Source organism: Penicillium soppii (assembly GCF_028829465.1).
Source record: "Penicillium soppii strain IBT 18220 chromosome Unknown utg000010l, whole genome shotgun sequence".
Taxonomy (NCBI): domain Eukaryota; kingdom Fungi; phylum Ascomycota; class Eurotiomycetes; order Eurotiales; family Aspergillaceae; genus Penicillium; species Penicillium soppii.
This window is the reverse complement of record NW_026643240.1, coordinates 2,862,939-2,880,596: the sequence shown is the minus strand read 5'-3', so window position 1 is coordinate 2,880,596 and position 17,658 is coordinate 2,862,939. Positions and strand designations below refer to the sequence as shown.

General features: G+C 47.9%; 8 protein-coding genes across 8 annotated transcripts; 3 read left to right on the top strand and 5 right to left on the bottom strand.

The window, feature by feature from the left end:
• Nucleotides 1-548: 548 nt before the first annotated feature.
• On the top strand, nucleotides 549-1,939 carry kat1 (putative 3-ketoacyl-CoA ketothiolase (Kat1); the record flags this gene model as incomplete). The annotated part of the gene is made up of 3 exons (XM_057247270.1): nucleotides 549-619; nucleotides 674-854; nucleotides 935-1,939. 3 exons carry the CDS (start codon nucleotides 549-551, stop codon nucleotides 1,937-1,939), a joined length of 1,257 nt encoding a protein of 418 aa, XP_057092619.1.
• A 146-nt stretch (nucleotides 1,940-2,085) lies between these two features.
• Nucleotides 2,086-3,123, bottom strand: N7529_011743 (putative zinc metalloproteinase; the record flags this gene model as incomplete). The annotated part of the gene is made up of 1 exon (XM_057247269.1): nucleotides 2,086-3,123. One exon carries the CDS (start codon nucleotides 3,121-3,123, stop codon nucleotides 2,086-2,088), a length of 1,038 nt encoding a protein of 345 aa, XP_057092618.1.
• An 858-nt stretch (nucleotides 3,124-3,981) lies between these two features.
• N7529_011742 (uncharacterized protein) lies at nucleotides 3,982-4,959 on the bottom strand (the record flags this gene model as incomplete). Its single annotated transcript, XM_057247268.1, has 1 exon — nucleotides 3,982-4,959. The coding sequence occupies one exon, from the start codon at nucleotides 4,957-4,959 to the stop codon at nucleotides 3,982-3,984; it is 978 nt and encodes a 325-aa protein (XP_057092617.1).
• A 1,043-nt stretch (nucleotides 4,960-6,002) lies between these two features.
• Nucleotides 6,003-7,667, bottom strand: N7529_011741 (uncharacterized protein; the record flags this gene model as incomplete). The annotated part of the gene is made up of 4 exons (XM_057247267.1): nucleotides 6,003-6,214; nucleotides 6,267-6,875; nucleotides 6,938-7,349; nucleotides 7,398-7,667. The coding sequence occupies 4 exons, from the start codon at nucleotides 7,665-7,667 to the stop codon at nucleotides 6,003-6,005; spliced, it is 1,503 nt and encodes a 500-aa protein (XP_057092616.1).
• Nucleotides 7,668-8,245: 578 nt separating this feature from the next.
• Nucleotides 8,246-10,092, bottom strand: N7529_011740 (uncharacterized protein; the record flags this gene model as incomplete). Its single annotated transcript, XM_057247266.1, has 7 exons — nucleotides 8,246-8,461; nucleotides 8,517-8,924; nucleotides 8,984-9,247; nucleotides 9,322-9,580; nucleotides 9,633-9,757; nucleotides 9,813-9,906; nucleotides 9,962-10,092. 7 exons carry the CDS (start codon nucleotides 10,090-10,092, stop codon nucleotides 8,246-8,248), a joined length of 1,497 nt encoding a protein of 498 aa, XP_057092615.1.
• A 1,868-nt stretch (nucleotides 10,093-11,960) lies between these two features.
• On the top strand, nucleotides 11,961-12,525 carry N7529_011739 (uncharacterized protein; the record flags this gene model as incomplete). Its single annotated transcript, XM_057247265.1, has 3 exons — nucleotides 11,961-12,220; nucleotides 12,250-12,319; nucleotides 12,349-12,525. 3 exons carry the CDS (start codon nucleotides 11,961-11,963, stop codon nucleotides 12,523-12,525), a joined length of 507 nt encoding a protein of 168 aa, XP_057092614.1.
• Nucleotides 12,526-12,992: 467 nt separating this feature from the next.
• On the top strand, nucleotides 12,993-13,211 carry N7529_011738 (uncharacterized protein; the record flags this gene model as incomplete). The annotated part of the gene is made up of 1 exon (XM_057247264.1): nucleotides 12,993-13,211. The coding sequence occupies one exon, from the start codon at nucleotides 12,993-12,995 to the stop codon at nucleotides 13,209-13,211; it is 219 nt and encodes a 72-aa protein (XP_057092613.1).
• Nucleotides 13,212-14,650: 1,439 nt separating this feature from the next.
• Nucleotides 14,651-17,052, bottom strand: hsp88 (Hsp70 chaperone Hsp88; the record flags this gene model as incomplete). The annotated part of the gene is made up of 4 exons (XM_057247263.1): nucleotides 14,651-14,950; nucleotides 15,011-16,757; nucleotides 16,830-16,900; nucleotides 16,978-17,052. 4 exons carry the CDS (start codon nucleotides 17,050-17,052, stop codon nucleotides 14,651-14,653), a joined length of 2,193 nt encoding a protein of 730 aa, XP_057092612.1.
• Between the last annotated feature and the right edge of the window lie 606 nt (nucleotides 17,053-17,658).

The window sequence follows — 17,658 nt, the reverse complement described above, 5'->3', positions numbered from 1 at the left end:
ACCAATACCTTACGTGTTTCAAAGCACCGGGCTCGGCTGCGCTAAATCGCGATATTTTGCCTAGGCATCTTAACCAGGTAAGCTCATAGATCGGAGATATCTTGGTAAAGTACCGAGTACTTGAAAATTGTATGCAATGCACTACTAAGTTGAAGTAGTCGATACCTCACCGCATGACCTGATAACAAAATGAACCTCGGCAGTCTCGGCTGAACAGCGCGGAGACCCTTCTTTCGCATACATACTTGTTTGAATCCTTCTTCTCTTTTGATTCTTCCTCTTTTTTTTCAACTCAACCTGTATATTTTGTAAGTTCCTTCCCACTTCATTTCCAATCTTCATTTCCGGTATTGGGTGCTCTTTTGCTCTTTTTCTCCAATTCCCCAAAGAACACAACTCTCCGCACCCGTTGAAACTTCCCCGCAACAACACCGAAAACTTCCCAACCCGCATTTTGGGCTTTGAATCTCGCTCGTAAATGAGAAGAAACCTGAAGGGCTAACGCTTAATTTTTTTTCAGTCCCTACACTTAATACATTATATACATCATGGCCGCGGATCGTCTCAGCTCGCTTTTGAGCCACCTCAAGCCCGGCGCCGCTAGCGGTGTTGCTGCTATGTAAGTACTCGGATGACCTCGGTTGTCTTCCTCAGGTCTAACAGCCACCTCCAGCACCCAAAAGAACCCCGATGATGTAGTCATTACATTGGCACTCCGCACCCCATTGACCAAGGCACGCAAGGGTGGTTTCAAGGATACAGAGTTGGATTATATGGTTTATGCCTTGTTGAAGGAAACCTTAGCCAAGTCCCAGATTGACCCTGCTCTGATCGAAGATGTCTGCCTCGGTAACGTATGTCGAATCTAAATCCCTACACTCATCCTTTATTGTTTTTTTGTTTGTTTTGAATTGCCCATTCTAATTCCATGCAGGTTGGTGAAGGCAAAGCCGCTTACATGGTCCGCGCTGCGGCCCTGGCTGCCGGTATTCCCCACACAGCTGGTGCCTCATCAGTGAACCGTTTCTGCTCATCTGGACTGAAGGCCGTGCAAGATATTGCCAACCAAATTCAGCTGGGCGCCATCGACGTGGGTGTCGCTGTGGGTGCTGAATTGATGTCTGCCGCTGGCGACCGGCTGGAGAAGCCTTTCAACGAGGAGGTCCTCCGCAACCAGGAGGCTGCCGACTGCATGCAGCCTATGGGTCAGACATCTGAGAACATTGGCAAGGACTTCGGTATTCCTCGCGAGGAGCAAGACCGATACGCTGCTGAGTCTTTCCGTCGCGCCGAGGCTGCTCAGAACGCTGGCTGGTTCGATGACGAGATTGCTCCTATCAGGGTCAAGGTCACGGACCCCAAGACCGGCGAGGTTAAGGAGATCACTGTCTCTCGCGATGACGGTATTCGCCCCGGCACCACATTCGAATCCCTGTCCAAAATTCGCCCTGCGTTCCCGCAGTTCGGTGACAAGTCCACTGGTGGAAACTCCAGTCAGGTCACCGATGGTGCCGCTTCCGTTCTCCTTATGCGCCGTTCCAAGGCCATCGAGCTGAATCAGCCCATTCTCGCCAAGTTCTGTGGTGCTACCGTTGCTGGTGTACCTCCTCGTGTCATGGGTATCGGTCCAACTGCCGCTATTCCCAAGCTCCTCAGCAAGTTCCAGCTTGACAAGAACGACATCGATATCTACGAGATCAACGAGGCCTTCGCCTCTATGGCAGTCTACTGTATCAAAAACCTTGGTCTTGATCATGCCAAGGTTAACCCCCGTGGCGGTGCTATTGCTATTGGCCACCCTCTTGGTGCGACAGGTGCGCGTCAAATCGCTACTGTTTTGAGCGAGGCCCGCCGAACAAAGAGTAAAATTTTGGTCACTTCCATGTGTATCGGAACTGGACAGGGCATGGCTGGTCTGTTTGTCAACGAGCAGCTTTAAATGACACGCGCGAGATATTAGTCTTCAATGTACAGAAAATGAATATCGAATGATTATAAACGAGAATAATGGTATCAAAAATGACATGTTCTTCAAACAACAAAAGCTCGTAAATCGTGAAACATATTGTAATAGATTTGCCAACATCACGTAGCATCATCCTGCTTTCTCGCCTGGCTCTCCCTCTTCATCCTTTCCTCTGCAGCACGCGCCATGATCTCCCGACGAGTCAGCGCCCCGCCACTGCCAGACTGTGATGAAGCCGGATCCCCTTGCAATCCACCAAGAACAAACTCCCCACCGGTCCACCCACACTCGTCAACAAACTCCTCGCCATCTTGTACACTGTCCCAATCCCCCGGATTGTAGAACTCCTGACTAGACAATTGATTTCCCCCAGACTTCCAATCAGCACGATCAACCTCCTTCTCAATCTGAGATGTCAAATCCCAGAAATCGCGGTCATGCGGCCCAAACACGCAATGAGCAAGCTCATGACACAGCGTCTTTCGAATAGTTCTATAATCGCGATAACCATCATATGCGTCCGTTCGCAGACGCAACTCGATGACCTCGCCTTTGTTCCGATTTAGACCCAGCGTTCGCGACTCGCTGGTGGTGTGTTCGGCTGGGTTCATTTCTGTAAGAAGTGGGACGGAGAACTTGTGTTTAGCCATTGCGGCTCGAATTCCTGGGTCGTCGCGGAGGCGTTTGAGAAAGTCAAGAGACCGGTCTGGGTTTGGAAGGTAGGAGAGTGGGAGGAGACGGTGAAATGTGTAGTTGTTGCTCGAAGAGGAGATAGTGTGGATGCCCCCGGTGCGGCTTGCGGTAGGTTTTTGTTTATTGCGACGTGCTGCAGCTAGAGCGGAAGATCGTGCCTCTTGTCGGCGCTGTTCGCTGGCAGATTGTTCGTGGAGGTGGGCGATTTCTTTGGCGGGTGTCCCGAGGAGGGTGATCTTGAATTTAGGGGAGGATCTTTGGAGTATGGCTTCGAGGAGAGTTGGAGGAAATGGCGCTTTTTGCATCCCTGGTTTCGGGGCTATGAGAAGCTTCTGGTTGTCTATTGGGATGTTGAGGACGCTCGCTATCTCGGACGAGAGGTCTTGTAATGTCGCTGAAGAGGAAACCTGGATGATATGCGGTGTACCATGGTGATGAATGGTCAGCTCCATCGGGGAATCCATCGTATTTCAGTGATGGGTAATATGTGAAACCTGAAAACTCTTAAGACAGAGAAACAACGACTGGCAAGAAACAGCTTATATGACCCAAATAGGCAGGCGCTGAGGCGAATTCGACGCGGTTCCACGGCGATAATTTGTCAGCGCGGAGATAAGCCCTGACTCGCGCAACGCCTAACCTATGATTTGCAACCACCAACAGGTTCAATGCCATGATGTTCTAAATACCTCTCGTTCAATTGAATGAAGGTAGTGTATGAATATGACTAGTGGGAAGTTGCATAGGCAATCATGTCTATTGTCTCTCTGCATAACAGAGCAGCCTCGAAGACTAGTTGAAACTCATCGAACACAAAGACTGGCTCACATACCAATGACTGATAGTTTTTTCTCCTGGTGATGCATCATACTCTTCAATCCGGTATTGTGCACACACAAGGTGAAGGCACCACACTACCTCAACCTGTGTCTTCGACAACGCCAGCAAGCCCTCATTCGACAATTCGTGCACATGAAAATGTATTCAGGCAAATGATGATCGCAGATCTCACACTGCAGGCTCCCTGTGTTCCGCCAAGCCCATTGGGAGTGCCTATGATGCTCGCAGCCCACGTCCTCGTGATGCAATAGGGCATCTACTGCTTGGTTGAAAGCGCGCTGACGAACTGCATCACCAGCATTCCGTGGAACTTCTTCATCAACGACTTCAATCGCCCTATCGAAAAGCCTTTCCTCTTGCCAAAGATCACAGTTGCATGTTTTCCATATTGCTTCACACGTGTAACAAAATTGTTGAGCGCAGCTGATGAACAATCGATTAGCTTCTCTGATATGTCGGAGGGTTAGAAGTCGGCAGCATGCTTACATGCAGGTCATATGATTACAGCCCCGTTGGAGCTCTATCATAGTCCGGCAATTGGGGCATCGCTTCCAGCCCTCGGCCTCCCCTATGCGCAAGACAATAGGAAGAGTCTCGTCCAATGGACAATCAACCCCAGTATGTATCAAGGAGCGGCATGGCAAATGAGTCTGCTGGTGACATTCGTGGCATGTTCCATGGTCATTGTCGATAGCGAAAGGAGGAATGAACTTCGAACACGTTGGATCGGCACAGTAGACACGATCCTTGGAAGTCCATTCAAGGGCTCTTTCACTGAAACTGCGAAGCTCCTTGTAATTCAAAACCCTCATAGCAACTCCGGGTGGCACAACATTGCCGCAGCAACGAGGGGGATACAACTCTTCGTCTTTGATCGCGCCGAGGAACATTTGCCGGGTGCAATCAAGACAAAATTCGTGACCGCACTGACCGATGAACAAGATAACGGTGCATCTCTCAAGGCAGGAGACACAAACTCTCTGGCGAGTTGGTGTTCTGTAGGATGAGATTGCTCTCGACGAGCTTTCCCCATTGTAGGACTCGTCTCTTAGAGACATCCGATCCATCAGGTCCCCCATAACAACAGAAACAGTGTCATCATTCTCGTCGTTCGATGCCAATTCAAATTCTCCAGTAGTGTTCGGATGGGGAGGGGGAGCTGGTTCCCCGTTGTTAATAGCAAGTGCAAGTCGATGATCCTGGTCGGCAACCCTTTCATCATGTTGAATCGATGCGAGTACATTTTGGTCAGTCGAAATTGCAGCACTCGTGCTATGCGCTAGTATTTCATCCTCGATGGAGGTTTGGCTGCTTATGATGTCCCTCCGCATACAATCGATAGCCAGATCAAGATCCGTATGTCTTCCTTCAGTCTGCTTCCCTTTCTGTTCTTCTTGAAGATCCTGCAAATCCTGCAAAAGAAGATCCAAAATGATCTTCTTGCTCTGGTCGTCTTCCATCTTGAGACTTAGATGGCGTTGAGATGGTAGCACACTCAAAGGAAATGTTTGGATATGATCACTTGGCAAACATGCAGAACTAGGCCAAGGCTAAAGCCAGTTGGTCAGTCCCAGGGTGATATCTGGTAGGCGAGAGTTGACCGTTAGTGCCAGGTAGCGCATGCTAAATGGGAGTTAGAGAGAAAAATCCGCAAGGAGGAGAAAGATGTAAGAGCCTTAAAGGGTGCAACAAGTCTGCCCTGGGGGGTTTGTTTTATCGAGCACTGATCTATGCCCAATACTTCATATAAGACAAACGGGAAAGTCTCGGTATGAAACTCCCTTTGTCAAACTGCCAGTATCCGCAAGCCCTTACCTTGTCACGCTCTCAACTATTGGATTGCCATTCTACACAACATGGAATTCTGTGCAGTTCAGCTATTTACTGTTGCCTAAATATAATATCAATATATTCAGCAGCTCCTATCAAGAACTGGGAATTCTGGTACCGGAATCATGTTTCACAAATTCTTGTACTACAAATCCCGTCAATAAGTCTTTGCCCACTTCCCTATTTACCAGCGAAAGGTGCCGATTTCAGGCCGATTTTTCTCCACATGTTTATATGGTAACACATCTTTGGATTACTTTAATTAGAACTTTAGTATCGGATTAAAGAAATATGGGTTTCCGGTTATCCAATATATATGGCTGTTGAGTGGCAACTGATTAATTTTAATTTCTAATTTCAGCCTCAATCATATCTAACCAGCGGCCTCAGAACTCGTTTTGAAAAAATATGTTACCGTATAAATATATGGAAGAAAAAGGGCCTGCAATCAGCACTTTTTGCTGGTAAATAGGGTAGTGGGTAAGGACATCTAAAGTCATTGAAACGTATGTAACTTGCCCTGATCATGGGCTGATGGACTTGAGTATAACATCTGTTATTCCCAGTAGACTCTCTTCTTCGAGTTTGCGGCCGATCAGTTGCAAACTGACTGGCATGCCATGTACGGACTCGGCAGAGTCTGAGCCCATCAGTATTTCAACACGGCAAGGGTTCAATTTGGGATTGACCACTTACAATTTCTTTGTACTTGTGCATCCAGGTCAGTCAGTGCCTGATGATCGCCATACGCTGTATCGATATCCTTGTCCGCATTCACACCACAGGGGAACGAAACGGCTGGGTAGTCAAGCAAGTTCCAGACACAGGTATACCCGGCATAATCGAATTTTCCATTCTCAACGCTGCTGTAAGGCGTTGTAGGACCTGTGATAATCAGTTAAAAAAATTTCACCTTCGCCTCAGCTGGTCGACTTACTTAGAATGGCGTCAATCCCAGCCTCGTTCCACCGATCTAGATAGTATTTGCAAAGAGCGTTACGATTGACATGAATTTGCCATAGGCCGTACACGTTTATCTCCTTTGCTTCTTCATAAGGCTTCATTTCCGGGCGAAAGGGCTCCCCCGTCGGCTCCAGGAGTTTTCGTACAGACTTCCCTCCGTCTGCAAGGAATAGGCGTCCGAGTAGGCCAAGCATCTCCATGTGTTTAGTCGGCGCCCAGTTTATAATCTCATGACCAGCTGTCATCAAGTGTTCAACGGTTTCTTGCAGAGCACGAGCAACAGGAGGCGTCGGAGTAACCACTCCGTCATCCCAGAGAACTGCTATCTTGAGAGATTTCTTCGTTTCCACAGACCGCCAGGGGATGGGGACGCACTTTGGGTCACGGATCCAAGGCTTTTGACCGACTACTATACTAGACCAGAGAACGATTTCTTCAAGTGTCTTAGCCATCGGACCGCTGACGCCATTGACGGATTCCTGGCCTTCCAGGCAAGCACGCGATTGGAAATTGGGGAAGCGTCCGGAGGAGGGACGAATGGTGAAGAGGCCTGTGCAGGCAGCAGGCATACGAAGGGAGCCTCCTAGTAGACAAATTAGCATTCGTTGCTTTGATGGCTGATAGCTCTTCCGCATTAGATTGTACCGATATCACTTCCGATGCCAATCCGACTACCCCCAAACGCGATCAAGGCAGATTCTCCGCCACTTGAGCCCCCGGTAGTGAGCTTTCGATTCAAGGGATTGACCGTGCGCCCAAAAAGGTTGTTCACAGTTTCGGCGATCATCATGGCAGTTGGTACATTAGTCTTGCAGTAGAACACCGCCCCGGCTTCAAGAAGGGAGTCGATGATTGTACTATTGTGAGTGGCAGGCTTGTTGGCAAGAGACGTAAACCCAATAGTCGTATCATAGCCAATAATGTTGATGTTATCCTTGATAGATATCGGCAGCCCGTGGAAAGGTCCCTTTGTCTTGCCAGTTTCTTGGAAGTAAGCATCTAGCTCTTTGGCATGTGTGACGGCTTTATCAAAGAATATTTCCGACAAACAATTTGTCTAATCCTCAATTAGATTTTGTTAAACTTCATTTTGGGGAAGACTGACCAATTGTTGAGCTGCAGCTGCAGTCTTACAGAAAGCCTTAGTCACTTCTTCTGACGTCCATGACCCCGAAGATAGATGAGATAGGATCTTCGGGGCAGGCGTTGAGAGGATCTCCAGTTCGCGCCCAGTAAACATTCCAGATTCCCGAGGGAATGTAGTGACATCTAGTTGATCGTCCGGGGGAAAGATGGCGGCAGGAATTACCCATTCGGTTGGGATGGAGTTTTTCAGCGCCAGGCACTTTGTAGCCGCAATTGATTCCCACGACATGGTGGTGATAGCGAATGGTAGAGATTTTGATGAAATTAAGCTCACAGTGAAAGCGGAACCTGAGACCCTTTTTATGTTCTTTGAACACAGCTACACTAGTGTTAGTACATTAAAGATTACATGAAGTAGCCATATCTATACCGAGCGGATGGCGTGATAGAATTCGTCGGGAAACCTGGACGTATCATAATTCAGGAATATCCCGAGGGTATCAGGGCAAAGTTCGATAACGGCAATATGGACTTAATGAGCGAAGAGCACGGCAAGAAATGAGTTGTACCTGCTCTGTTATTTTAAGAATGGCAATTCATCTATTTACCAGAATCAAAACTACGTCGCCGAAATGAAAGCCTGACGCATTTTCAAAAAGCTCATTAGTAAATATTCCATATATGCTTATGGTGTTGTAGCAGAAATCTAGAACTATGATTGTCTATGGAGCATTCGCTTTATAAGAAACTGAACAAAAGTGAAATTCGTTTAGAGGATTAATAATCCAAACACATCAATAGAACAAGAAAGAGATGTAGTTTCAGAATTATTCAGATATTTCCTATACTTTCGGGTGAGAAAAGCCACTACAGATGATAACGAAATGCTGGGTTCGCCCAGTCAGTCTCATCCTTGTCGATTCGAAGAAATCCCTCGGTCTCAGTGACCTCGCAAGATTCAGGATCCATAGTCCTATTCTGCTGGCGATCACGGTGCTGGTTCTGGAAGTGGAGTAGCTGGCGCAAGACTAGAATGGAGATAAATGCAATAGCCAGTGAAACCATAATACCAATCCAGGCACTCTATTCATGGTCAGTCTTCTTTTGTTCGGCAGAGGGTTGATCAAAAGCGTCTTACCTCGTAGTCGGGCATCTCATCATTGAAGAATAGAAAAGGACCAGTGATGTTACCGGCACAATTCCCCATAAACATCACTGCGCTTACTGTCGTTCTCTTGGTGTATCCAGCCACGTTAGAGGCAATAATACTCAAAGTAATGGGAATCCCAGCTGAATATGCAGGGAAAAGCCACATTCCCGCCAGTCGAGCCACCTTATTGCTTGGATCAATCCGAGCGACCATGAGGCAGCCGGCTAGACTTATGAGTGACAAGGTAGCAATGGTAATGCATCGCGATTTTCGAACTTTGGAGGTTATTATAGTGGCCAAAACTACCCATGCAAAGGTGAAAACCGACATGGGTAAAGAAACGAGGAGGGTATTGAAGGTTGAGTATCCGAATCCAGCAATAACAATGCCTCCAAACTGCGGGACGGCCACAATTGTCAGCAGAGCTTCGTAAGTTCCAGTCTGGTTCTCCTTACGCTTGTGAGGCCTCCATTTGGAATAGACGATCCCATGGCGTATATAAATAGAAGCCAGGTCTTGGGGTCTATGAGCGCTTCAAGAAATTGACTTTTTGACCATTTATACGAGACTGAAGTATGTGTTTCCCGCTGGGCACGTTGGTGGATGAACTCTCCTTCTTCTTTGGAAAGGAACCGGGCATTGCGAGGGCTGTCTGGTAGGTAAAGAAGGAAAACAATCCCATATGCGAAGGTAACAATGCCGAAGATAATAAAGATCCACTGTCTACTATTAGCCAGATTTCAAAGAGATAATTCCAATGCGAGGGAAGTTTTCGAGATGCGGCATAACGTACCCTCCATGGCTCAACGGAGTTGCTGATATGCCCGATACCATACGTTAACAGGCCACCAAAAATGGACGAAATGCTGTTTCCTGCAAACCATATTCCATGTCTAGAGACATGTTCAGACCGTTTGTACCAGAGACTTGTGATCAAAGAGAGACCAGGGCTAATTGTACTTTCAAATCCCCCGAGTAGGACACGAACCGTCGTAATACCTGCAAAATTAGTCGTGGCACCATGGCATGCTAGTATCACGGCCCAAACAAGACTGAAATATCATTATTAGCTCTGGGCATGGAAAGGAGAGTTACCACACGTACAAGGAGATGGAAAGGAATTTTCCAATAGGAAATTTGACGAAGCATAGAGATACAGGGTAGGATGCGACCAGGAAGCCAAAGTAGAATGCGCTGGAGGCCCATGAATATTGAGCACCAACAAGATTCTGTTTTGTTTTACCGTCAGTGATTTTCCTCAAGTATGGTCGGAGATATAGATACCAATGACTTTTGGATTCCAAAGATTGCAGTATTGCCTAGCGCAGTCTTGTCGAGATACTGAAGCATGTAGGCAGTAAACATAATAGGAAGCATGCTAAAACAAAGCATCAATAGGACTGTCCTTGATATTGGAAACCAGCATCTCATACTGTAAATCAACCTTGCGCATCAACGCTTTCTCTTCCTGATAGTCAAGAACCAAGGCTACGCGCACCTCAGTCGCACCCTTATCGTCTTCTCCTGAACCCTTTCTAGCAGGATTTGATATGTTGCTTTCCATGATGCTCCTCAGTTGAGTCATGAAATGGACAAAAGAAACGCAATAATTATGCAAATGAAGTATATCCCAGGGATATCAAGGGGAGATTAAGCAGTATCTATATATTCACAGTGAATTTATTAATAATCCCCCAACATACAAACGACGCTTCCTCAAAGCCTGGCTTCTGAAGTATATCATATGCATATGCCCTAATATGGCGACAGAAGGCGTAATTAACCCGGCCGTTGACGATAATATCCCACTTCCGGGATTCTGATTGGTCCTCGGAAAAGTCGTCCAATGACAATGGAGACATTTGGCTCAACAATCATATCTGGGGCTAGAATCAAGCTTACATGTTCAGATATTATAGTGTTGCCCATCTGATTCTTTTTAGCTATCGCATATGCCCATTTCCACGCAAGCATCCACTGATAATTGCAATTCGTCAAAGAAAGTTATTTTCCCACAATGGCCAACTATTCGCAATCAGGTTTTCCGAGCGGGCGATCAGGACGACCGAGGACGAATGCCTGTGAGGTGTGTCGTTCCGCCAAGGTCAAATGTGATCAACGGCATCCAATCTGTCTGCGATGTTCTCGCCTGAATTTGCAGTGCTCTTGGCTGTCCAAAAGAGCCGAGTTAACAACGGCTCGACGATCTGCTGAGAAGCAAAGGAAACTTCTTCCAAAGTCCGACGCATCGCAAATGCCTATCAATGTGACATCTCCAAACGTATCGTCACAAGTAGAACGCGATTTGGATATGTCTTGGTCCACTTCCTGTTTGGACTTTAGCAGCCTTCTATATTCGCCCACTTTGTTCATGCATGATGTTGTCCTTGACCACTCATTAGTTCTTAGTGGGGATGAATACCAGGCCTTGCATCACTACCAAGAGAGATTTATCTCAGATCGGCTACTTACTACTCCCCGTTGGTCTATGCTGGGTTGCATTCTCCAGTCTGTCTTCCACATACCAGTGGCCATGCATTTCCTAATTGCTATCTCTTCTATGGACCTGAATCGGCGCTCTCCTCGCCCTGCAGTCAGCGTCAGTACTAGTAGAGCACACTTCCGCAAAGGCTCGGACATGCTTATACAGCTCATGAACCTGGATACCGAACCCCATCATTTCAGTACTCTTAGCTCATTCTTCTTTCTATATTTGTGCATGAGCCATCGTGATCGCCTGGACAAGAAGGCAATTGAACAACTCAGCTTGGCGGTTCTAAATTATATTCAGCGATTTACTCTAGACCGTTTGAGTTCCGGGGTCAAACTAGAAGAGAACTCCTTTACTTCTGCATGGCACGATCCATGTCGATCAACTGAGCCTGGTCTTATTGGGCGACTGCTGCTATTTGTAGCATCGGAAGATATAAAAATGGAGTTTGAAGGATGCGGCGGTCATCTTGCAAAACATCTATTTGGTAGTGACGATCTACATTGGCGAATATTTTCCCAGCAACGGTACATATTGGAGCGACACTGGGGACAATCATATCCGGATAACGAAGTCATGCATCACCTTGAAACAACAGCAGTTATGGAAATGGGGCACAGAATCACATGCCTCTTCCACAAGGTGAACGAACTCAGCAAGAAAGTTTCAGATCAAGCAAGACCGCGTGATCCTGAAATCGACAGAGGGATCATTGAAATCGAAACGGTATTGACTTCTCATTTATAGCTCAAACTGCTCATGTATCTGACTTCTCCATATAGCAATACAGTTCCATCTTGCGAATGACACAACTTCCAAAGGCGGCTCGATCTCCTTTCTTGCGAACTTCCGATACCGCCGTGAGTGGCTTCTACTTCGTGCAACTCTACTACTTTCGCTTAACGCTGAGCGATTACACACAAGAAAGTCCACCCCACATCATGTTCGCCATGACTAGTTTGATGAACATCGCCCACCGTGCCTTTGGCGAGCAAGACCCCTGGGGCCATGAATTATTCCAGTTGCCCCTCTTTATGACAGGGATTGAAACCAAGGATCGAATTCACGTAGAGTGGATAATTTCTAAAATGAGCAGGTTGCGCTTTCGCACAGCATTAAGTGAAATTATATCCATTCAAGACCGAATGGGGAGACGGCTTTCTATGGCCCGTGTTAAGCAAATCTTGGAAGACCTTGCAAGGTGAAAATGGCATGTTTATTGGTGAATAGAGAAGGAACTAATGAGCGAAGTAAAAGCAAAGGCAGACCAACCAAGAAGGAAGCAGAGAAGAAGCAATTTGTATCTAACAAACACCGTATGTGAGCAAGGAAGGCCCCTCGGTTAAACCGTCGGAGTCTGCAATGAACGTTGTGTGTTCCTTCAACAGCGCTGACCTTTCTGCCACATATGCGCCCTGCAATGACTCACTGCAGATCTTCGAGAACATTGGTATGATCCGTCGGAATGCTTCTCCTGTCGGTCGCCTCGTCCAGCCCCAGCCATGAGTACTTCAACAGTCCGATCACAGGAGGACACAATAGGGACATGCTTTTGCAGGCTTCTTTACCAAGTGTCCTTGCGTTTGCCAGGATTTTTCGACATTGCCGTTTCGAAGAACGGTTGGTCGCCTCGAAATGGGAGGTACTTCCGTTCGGACAATCGTCAGCATAGCTCTTGTTGCGGTGGGCAAAACTCACCTTACGAAGACTGGTTGGCGGAAACGTTGCTGGTGGGTTTGTTTTAGCTTCCCTCAAGAGGCGCGAACCTTTTAGAGGTACTGGTCACCAGCACTACGTAGAAGTGTAAACCCATCGCTGGCGCAGCACCCCGGAAGGGATGGTGCCCCAAAAAACAGGCGAACCTGTTTTCCTAGGTTCTTAGTCGTGGGGAAAAAAGTTATATTGGGAGAAAGCCCCACCTCCCCCCATTCCCAACTCACCAGCCAGCAAGCAAAAACAAGCAAATGCACGAAATGCAAGCGAAGGCAAAGCACCGATTTCCAAGCAACACCTTAGGTGTCATAAACTGCGCTCTACACCCGAGAGGAAGCTTTGGTGCCAATCTGCTTCTCGACAAGCCTCGTGAGAAGCCTGCAAACTCTCGTGAGAATCCCGCAAAGTGTCAACAAACAATTCACATCTCTGATCTGCCTTTCCAGCTGCTAGCGCAGATGGCAGGGTTTATCACGTGAAATGCCTGCTTCGAGAGAAGGTTTCTTGATCTGTTTGAATGCTTACCTAGATAATGGGTCACTAGTGCACCAACAGCATGACCGATCAAAGGAACGAGGATATTGCTGATAATATGACCGATCTCAAGTGGGTTCGCGCTCATGGTAGAGTAGAGGTCCATTAAAGTCAAATAGAAGACACAAGGGCTGCAAAAGTATACAGTCGAAATATATAAGAATTATGCGGGCAGAGAAGAAAGGAAGAAAAAAAGGGAGGAGAGAAGAAAGAGCCGCTTTTATGGCGTTTGCTTACCCCAATTGGGAAGTTGCGCAACAGGGAAGGAACGTTAGTGAGCCCAAAGATACATGCATGTATGTATCCATCATATTTAACAACGCACCTGCTTTTTCAGAGAATGATACAGCGAGAAGGGGTTCTCTGTACTCCGCCTTGTAATATGTAGATTCCACCGGCATTAGAGCCATCACTTTTGATATTTTTGGTCACGTAGCAAAGAAACGTTCCGGCAATACATCTCATCTTCAGATAACGTCGTTGGAGAGCCGGCCTGGACAGAATCCCGCTCAAACCGCATACAGGAGTCAACCAACGCATCAATTGCCAAATTTGGCAGAGTGTAAAGATTAAGGCGACACCTCCTCATCTGGGCTCAATCCTGGCCCCAAGTCTTTTTACCTGGTAAGATTGAGGCATGCATAATCTCCATCCAGGGTTCGAATTTCGAATTTCCAGGATGTAGAATACCTTACGTCTCTTTTTTATGTCCCTTTATGTCTCCTCTCTTCCTAAATTGTAAAGATGCCAGTTTACATAGGAATAGTATCAGAATGTACCATTAACTATATAAAATTTGTTCACTAATTTTGATTTATATTAGTGAATGTAAATTTACCAAGTCCCACGGCTATGGAAGGGCGAAGGAGGCCGTGCGAGGAGGATAACAGGAAAAGCAGAAAAGAAAAGAGCAAGCTAGGTTAACTTCACAAAGTTCAAGGCATACGGAACGAAAGACAGAGGAAGGAGGCAGAATCCCTAACTCAACCGCGTATCAGCTAGAAAGTCTCTTGGGTTACCTGCCCACTTTACAATCACTGCCATATGATGAACCACCCACTACTTGTTTGAGTATAATGTCGAGTATAATAGCAAAATGTTCGAAAAGATAAGGCAAAGGCGTTGAGTATATTTCATCTATTCGTAAACATCCGAGGAAAGGAGCGATCTACATCATAACCATTTGCCATTAGAACAAAAAAGTGAGAGTCAAGTCGATCTCATCTCTAGGTGCATATCACATCTCTTAAAATAAGTCCTTTTCGTCATAACGCGATAAACTCGATCCAGTATTTTGTAAGATCAGAGCAAAGCGTGCACACATGAGGGCTGGCCATATCCAAGCCCATACGCAGAAAAAGCAAACCAATCGCTTAAATATGATTTACTGCTTGTCCGCAGCATCGCCATTCTCGACAGGAGCGTCAGTCATCTCGGCATCGCCCTCAGACTTCTTGGCGTCCTCCTCAGCCTTCTTGGCAGCGTCTTCGGCCTGCTTCTTGGCGTCAAGCTCGGCGCGCTTCTTGGCAGCGGCCTCCTCGTCGGCCTTGCGAACGGCCTCACGCTCGGCTTCGGCCTTCTCCTTGTAGCGCTGGATGATGGGTCCGGCGATGAAGCGGATGTCGTCCATCTTGGCAACGTAGACGGACTTGGTGGTATCCTCACCATCCTCGTAGAGCCAGTCCTGAATATAATGTTAGCTTTCTGATGGCAATTATGAAGTGCCAAAGTTATCAAAAATTACCTCGGTGTCGGTGAGCTTGGCGCGGAGCTTCTCCTTCTCCTCGTCACTGGCGAACTCGGAGTAGATGCCATCGATCTTATCACGGAGCTCGTAGATGAAGGCTTCGAGCTCGTTCTTCTTCTCGTCGGTCTCGGCGACAAGCTTGTCCTCCATGTACATGGCATTCTCACGCTCGGTCCAGGCCTCCTTGGTAGCCTGGTCGAAACCACCGGTGGCGGATGTGATGGGGAGGTCGCCCTTGCGAACCTGCTTCTTGACCTTGCGGGTCTTCTTGGGCTGCTCGTCCTTGGAGTCGGTGTCCATGGCATCGCCCTCCTTCTTCTCCTCCTCGACGGGCTCCTCAACTTCCATATCCTCAACGTAGTATCCGGACTCAACGTTCAAGATACCGTGAAGGTTGAGGCGGGCCTTCAGCTTGCAGATCATGAAGTCGTTGTTGGCGTCGGCGTGGACACCCTTCACAGAGAAACGGCCAATCCAGGGGTTGACCTTACCGGGCATGGACTCAACCTTGGAGTAGCGAGCCTCCAGGTCGAAGGGCTGCTTGCGGTAGAAGGTGAGGATCTTGGTGGAGGGCATGACGTTGCCACGGCTGAAGACGGTGAGGCTGGTGTCCTCATCGGGGATCTCGGGGGATTGCTCCCAGGTGAAGTCGATGGGGTAGTTGACAATGTCGTGGACAGCGAAGTCACGGACACGGAAAACAGGGGAAAGAGTAGCACAGCTGAAGGCACAACCGCGGGCAATGGCCTCATCCTGGTTCAGGGTGAAGGACAGGGTCTTGTTGAAGTATTTGGTGAGGGTCTCCTTGATGGAGGGAACACGGGTGCAACCACCAACGAGCTCAATCTGGTCAATATCCTCAGCGTTGAGCTTGGCCTCGGAGAGGGCTTGTTCGATAGGGACGGTCAGACGGTCAAGGAGGGGCTTGACCATCTCCTCGAGCTCATCACGCTTCATCATGGCGCGGACATCGGTATCATCCATAAGGGACTCGATGCTCAAGGGTGCCTGAGGGTTGGCCGACAGAACCTTCTTGAGCTTCTCGGCGGCGACCAGGGTACGGGCCCAGGCCTTAGGGTTGGTCTTGATGTCGACCTTGAACTTCTCCTTGAACTCAACGGCGAGGTGCTCGGTGAGGGCCTTGTCGAAGTTACGGCCACCGAAGTGACGGTCGTAAGCAGTAGCCTTGACGTTGAGCTCACCCTTGCGGAACTCAACGATGGAGGCAGTGTAGTCGGAGTAACCGATATCAACGAACATAACACGGCGGGGCTTCTCCTCGGGGCCGGGGAGGTCCAGTTTGGTGATACCCCAGCCGAGAGCGGTGGCGGTTGTGTCGTTGATGAGACGGAGGATGTTGACACCGGCGATGTCACCAGCGTCAAGCATGGCACGGCGCTGCACATCAGTGAACCAAGCGGGAACACTGACGGTGACATCGGAGACGGGAAGGCGCAGCTCCTTAGCGGTGATGTCCTTGATCTTGCTGAGGTACGCAGCAACCAGCTGGGTGGCTGTGAACTTCTCCTTCTTGCCGAGGTAGTTGACTTCGACACCAGCCTGGCCATTTACGTCGACCAGAGCGCATGTGTTGTATTCTTGCTCGATGGCGACATCGGGGTCGTTGAAAGAGCGGCCGATCAGGCGCTTAAGCGAGCCGACAGTGTTCTTCAGGTTAGAAATCTCAGCACCTTTGGCGGCCTCACCGAGGTGACGAGAGCGAGGTGTGAATCCAACGAGGGAGCTAAAACAAAGGATTTGAATCAGTTTTGCATCTTCAGATAGGTAGAACGCTCAAGATTGGGTAAAAACGTACGGTGTTTGACGGTTGGAAACTTCATTGGCAATCTGGATGGTTGAAAAAAAAAAGCAAGTCAGCGCATTGGTCTATCAACTTATGTGAAGTCACGATGTTCCGAACAAAAAAAAACTGTAAGTCCGCATGGGGGTCGTGGGGTACGCACAATGTCAATGCCCTTGTTGCGGGCAACACCAATCTTAGTGCTCTGGGCACCCAAATCTATACCGACGACGCTCATTTTGGGAGAAAGTAAGGGGTATGAGGTAGGGGAAGGGGATGATGATAGATCAAAGTGAGAAAAGTGAAACGAGAACCCGGAGGGGAGAATTTGCACGCCACTCCACTATTATTGGAGGGGCGATGACCAAGTTGTCAAGCGGTCTGGCTGCTTAGGCACCGAACTAATAAAGCGGTGTTTGGGGTATAAGGCAAATTAAGCAAAAGTGTAACAGATTTCTCTTTTTTCTCTGCAGTATTTCCTCTCTTCTATATACATTTTCATCTCATGACTGTGATTTGGATCCTCATCGATCCTCATCGAACCTACTAGACATGCCCACCTTCACCGCCCAGAAGCCTGGCAGAATAAGAAAAAATTGGTCATAAAGTGGTGACCGCCTTTATGAGGAATTCTCTGGTGGATCATTGGCTACATCATTACGGGGTTTGTTGCCTACCCTTGACATATTGTTCGTTAAGAATTTTCTTCAGTCATACATGAGAAACAAGAACCCTCAGGAATCATCTTCAAGTACCATGGTCAATTCAGGGTAAGAATAGGGCAACAAAAAGGCACTAAAACAAGGAGACAAAACCTACAATAAAAAGAAAGGGCACAAATGGA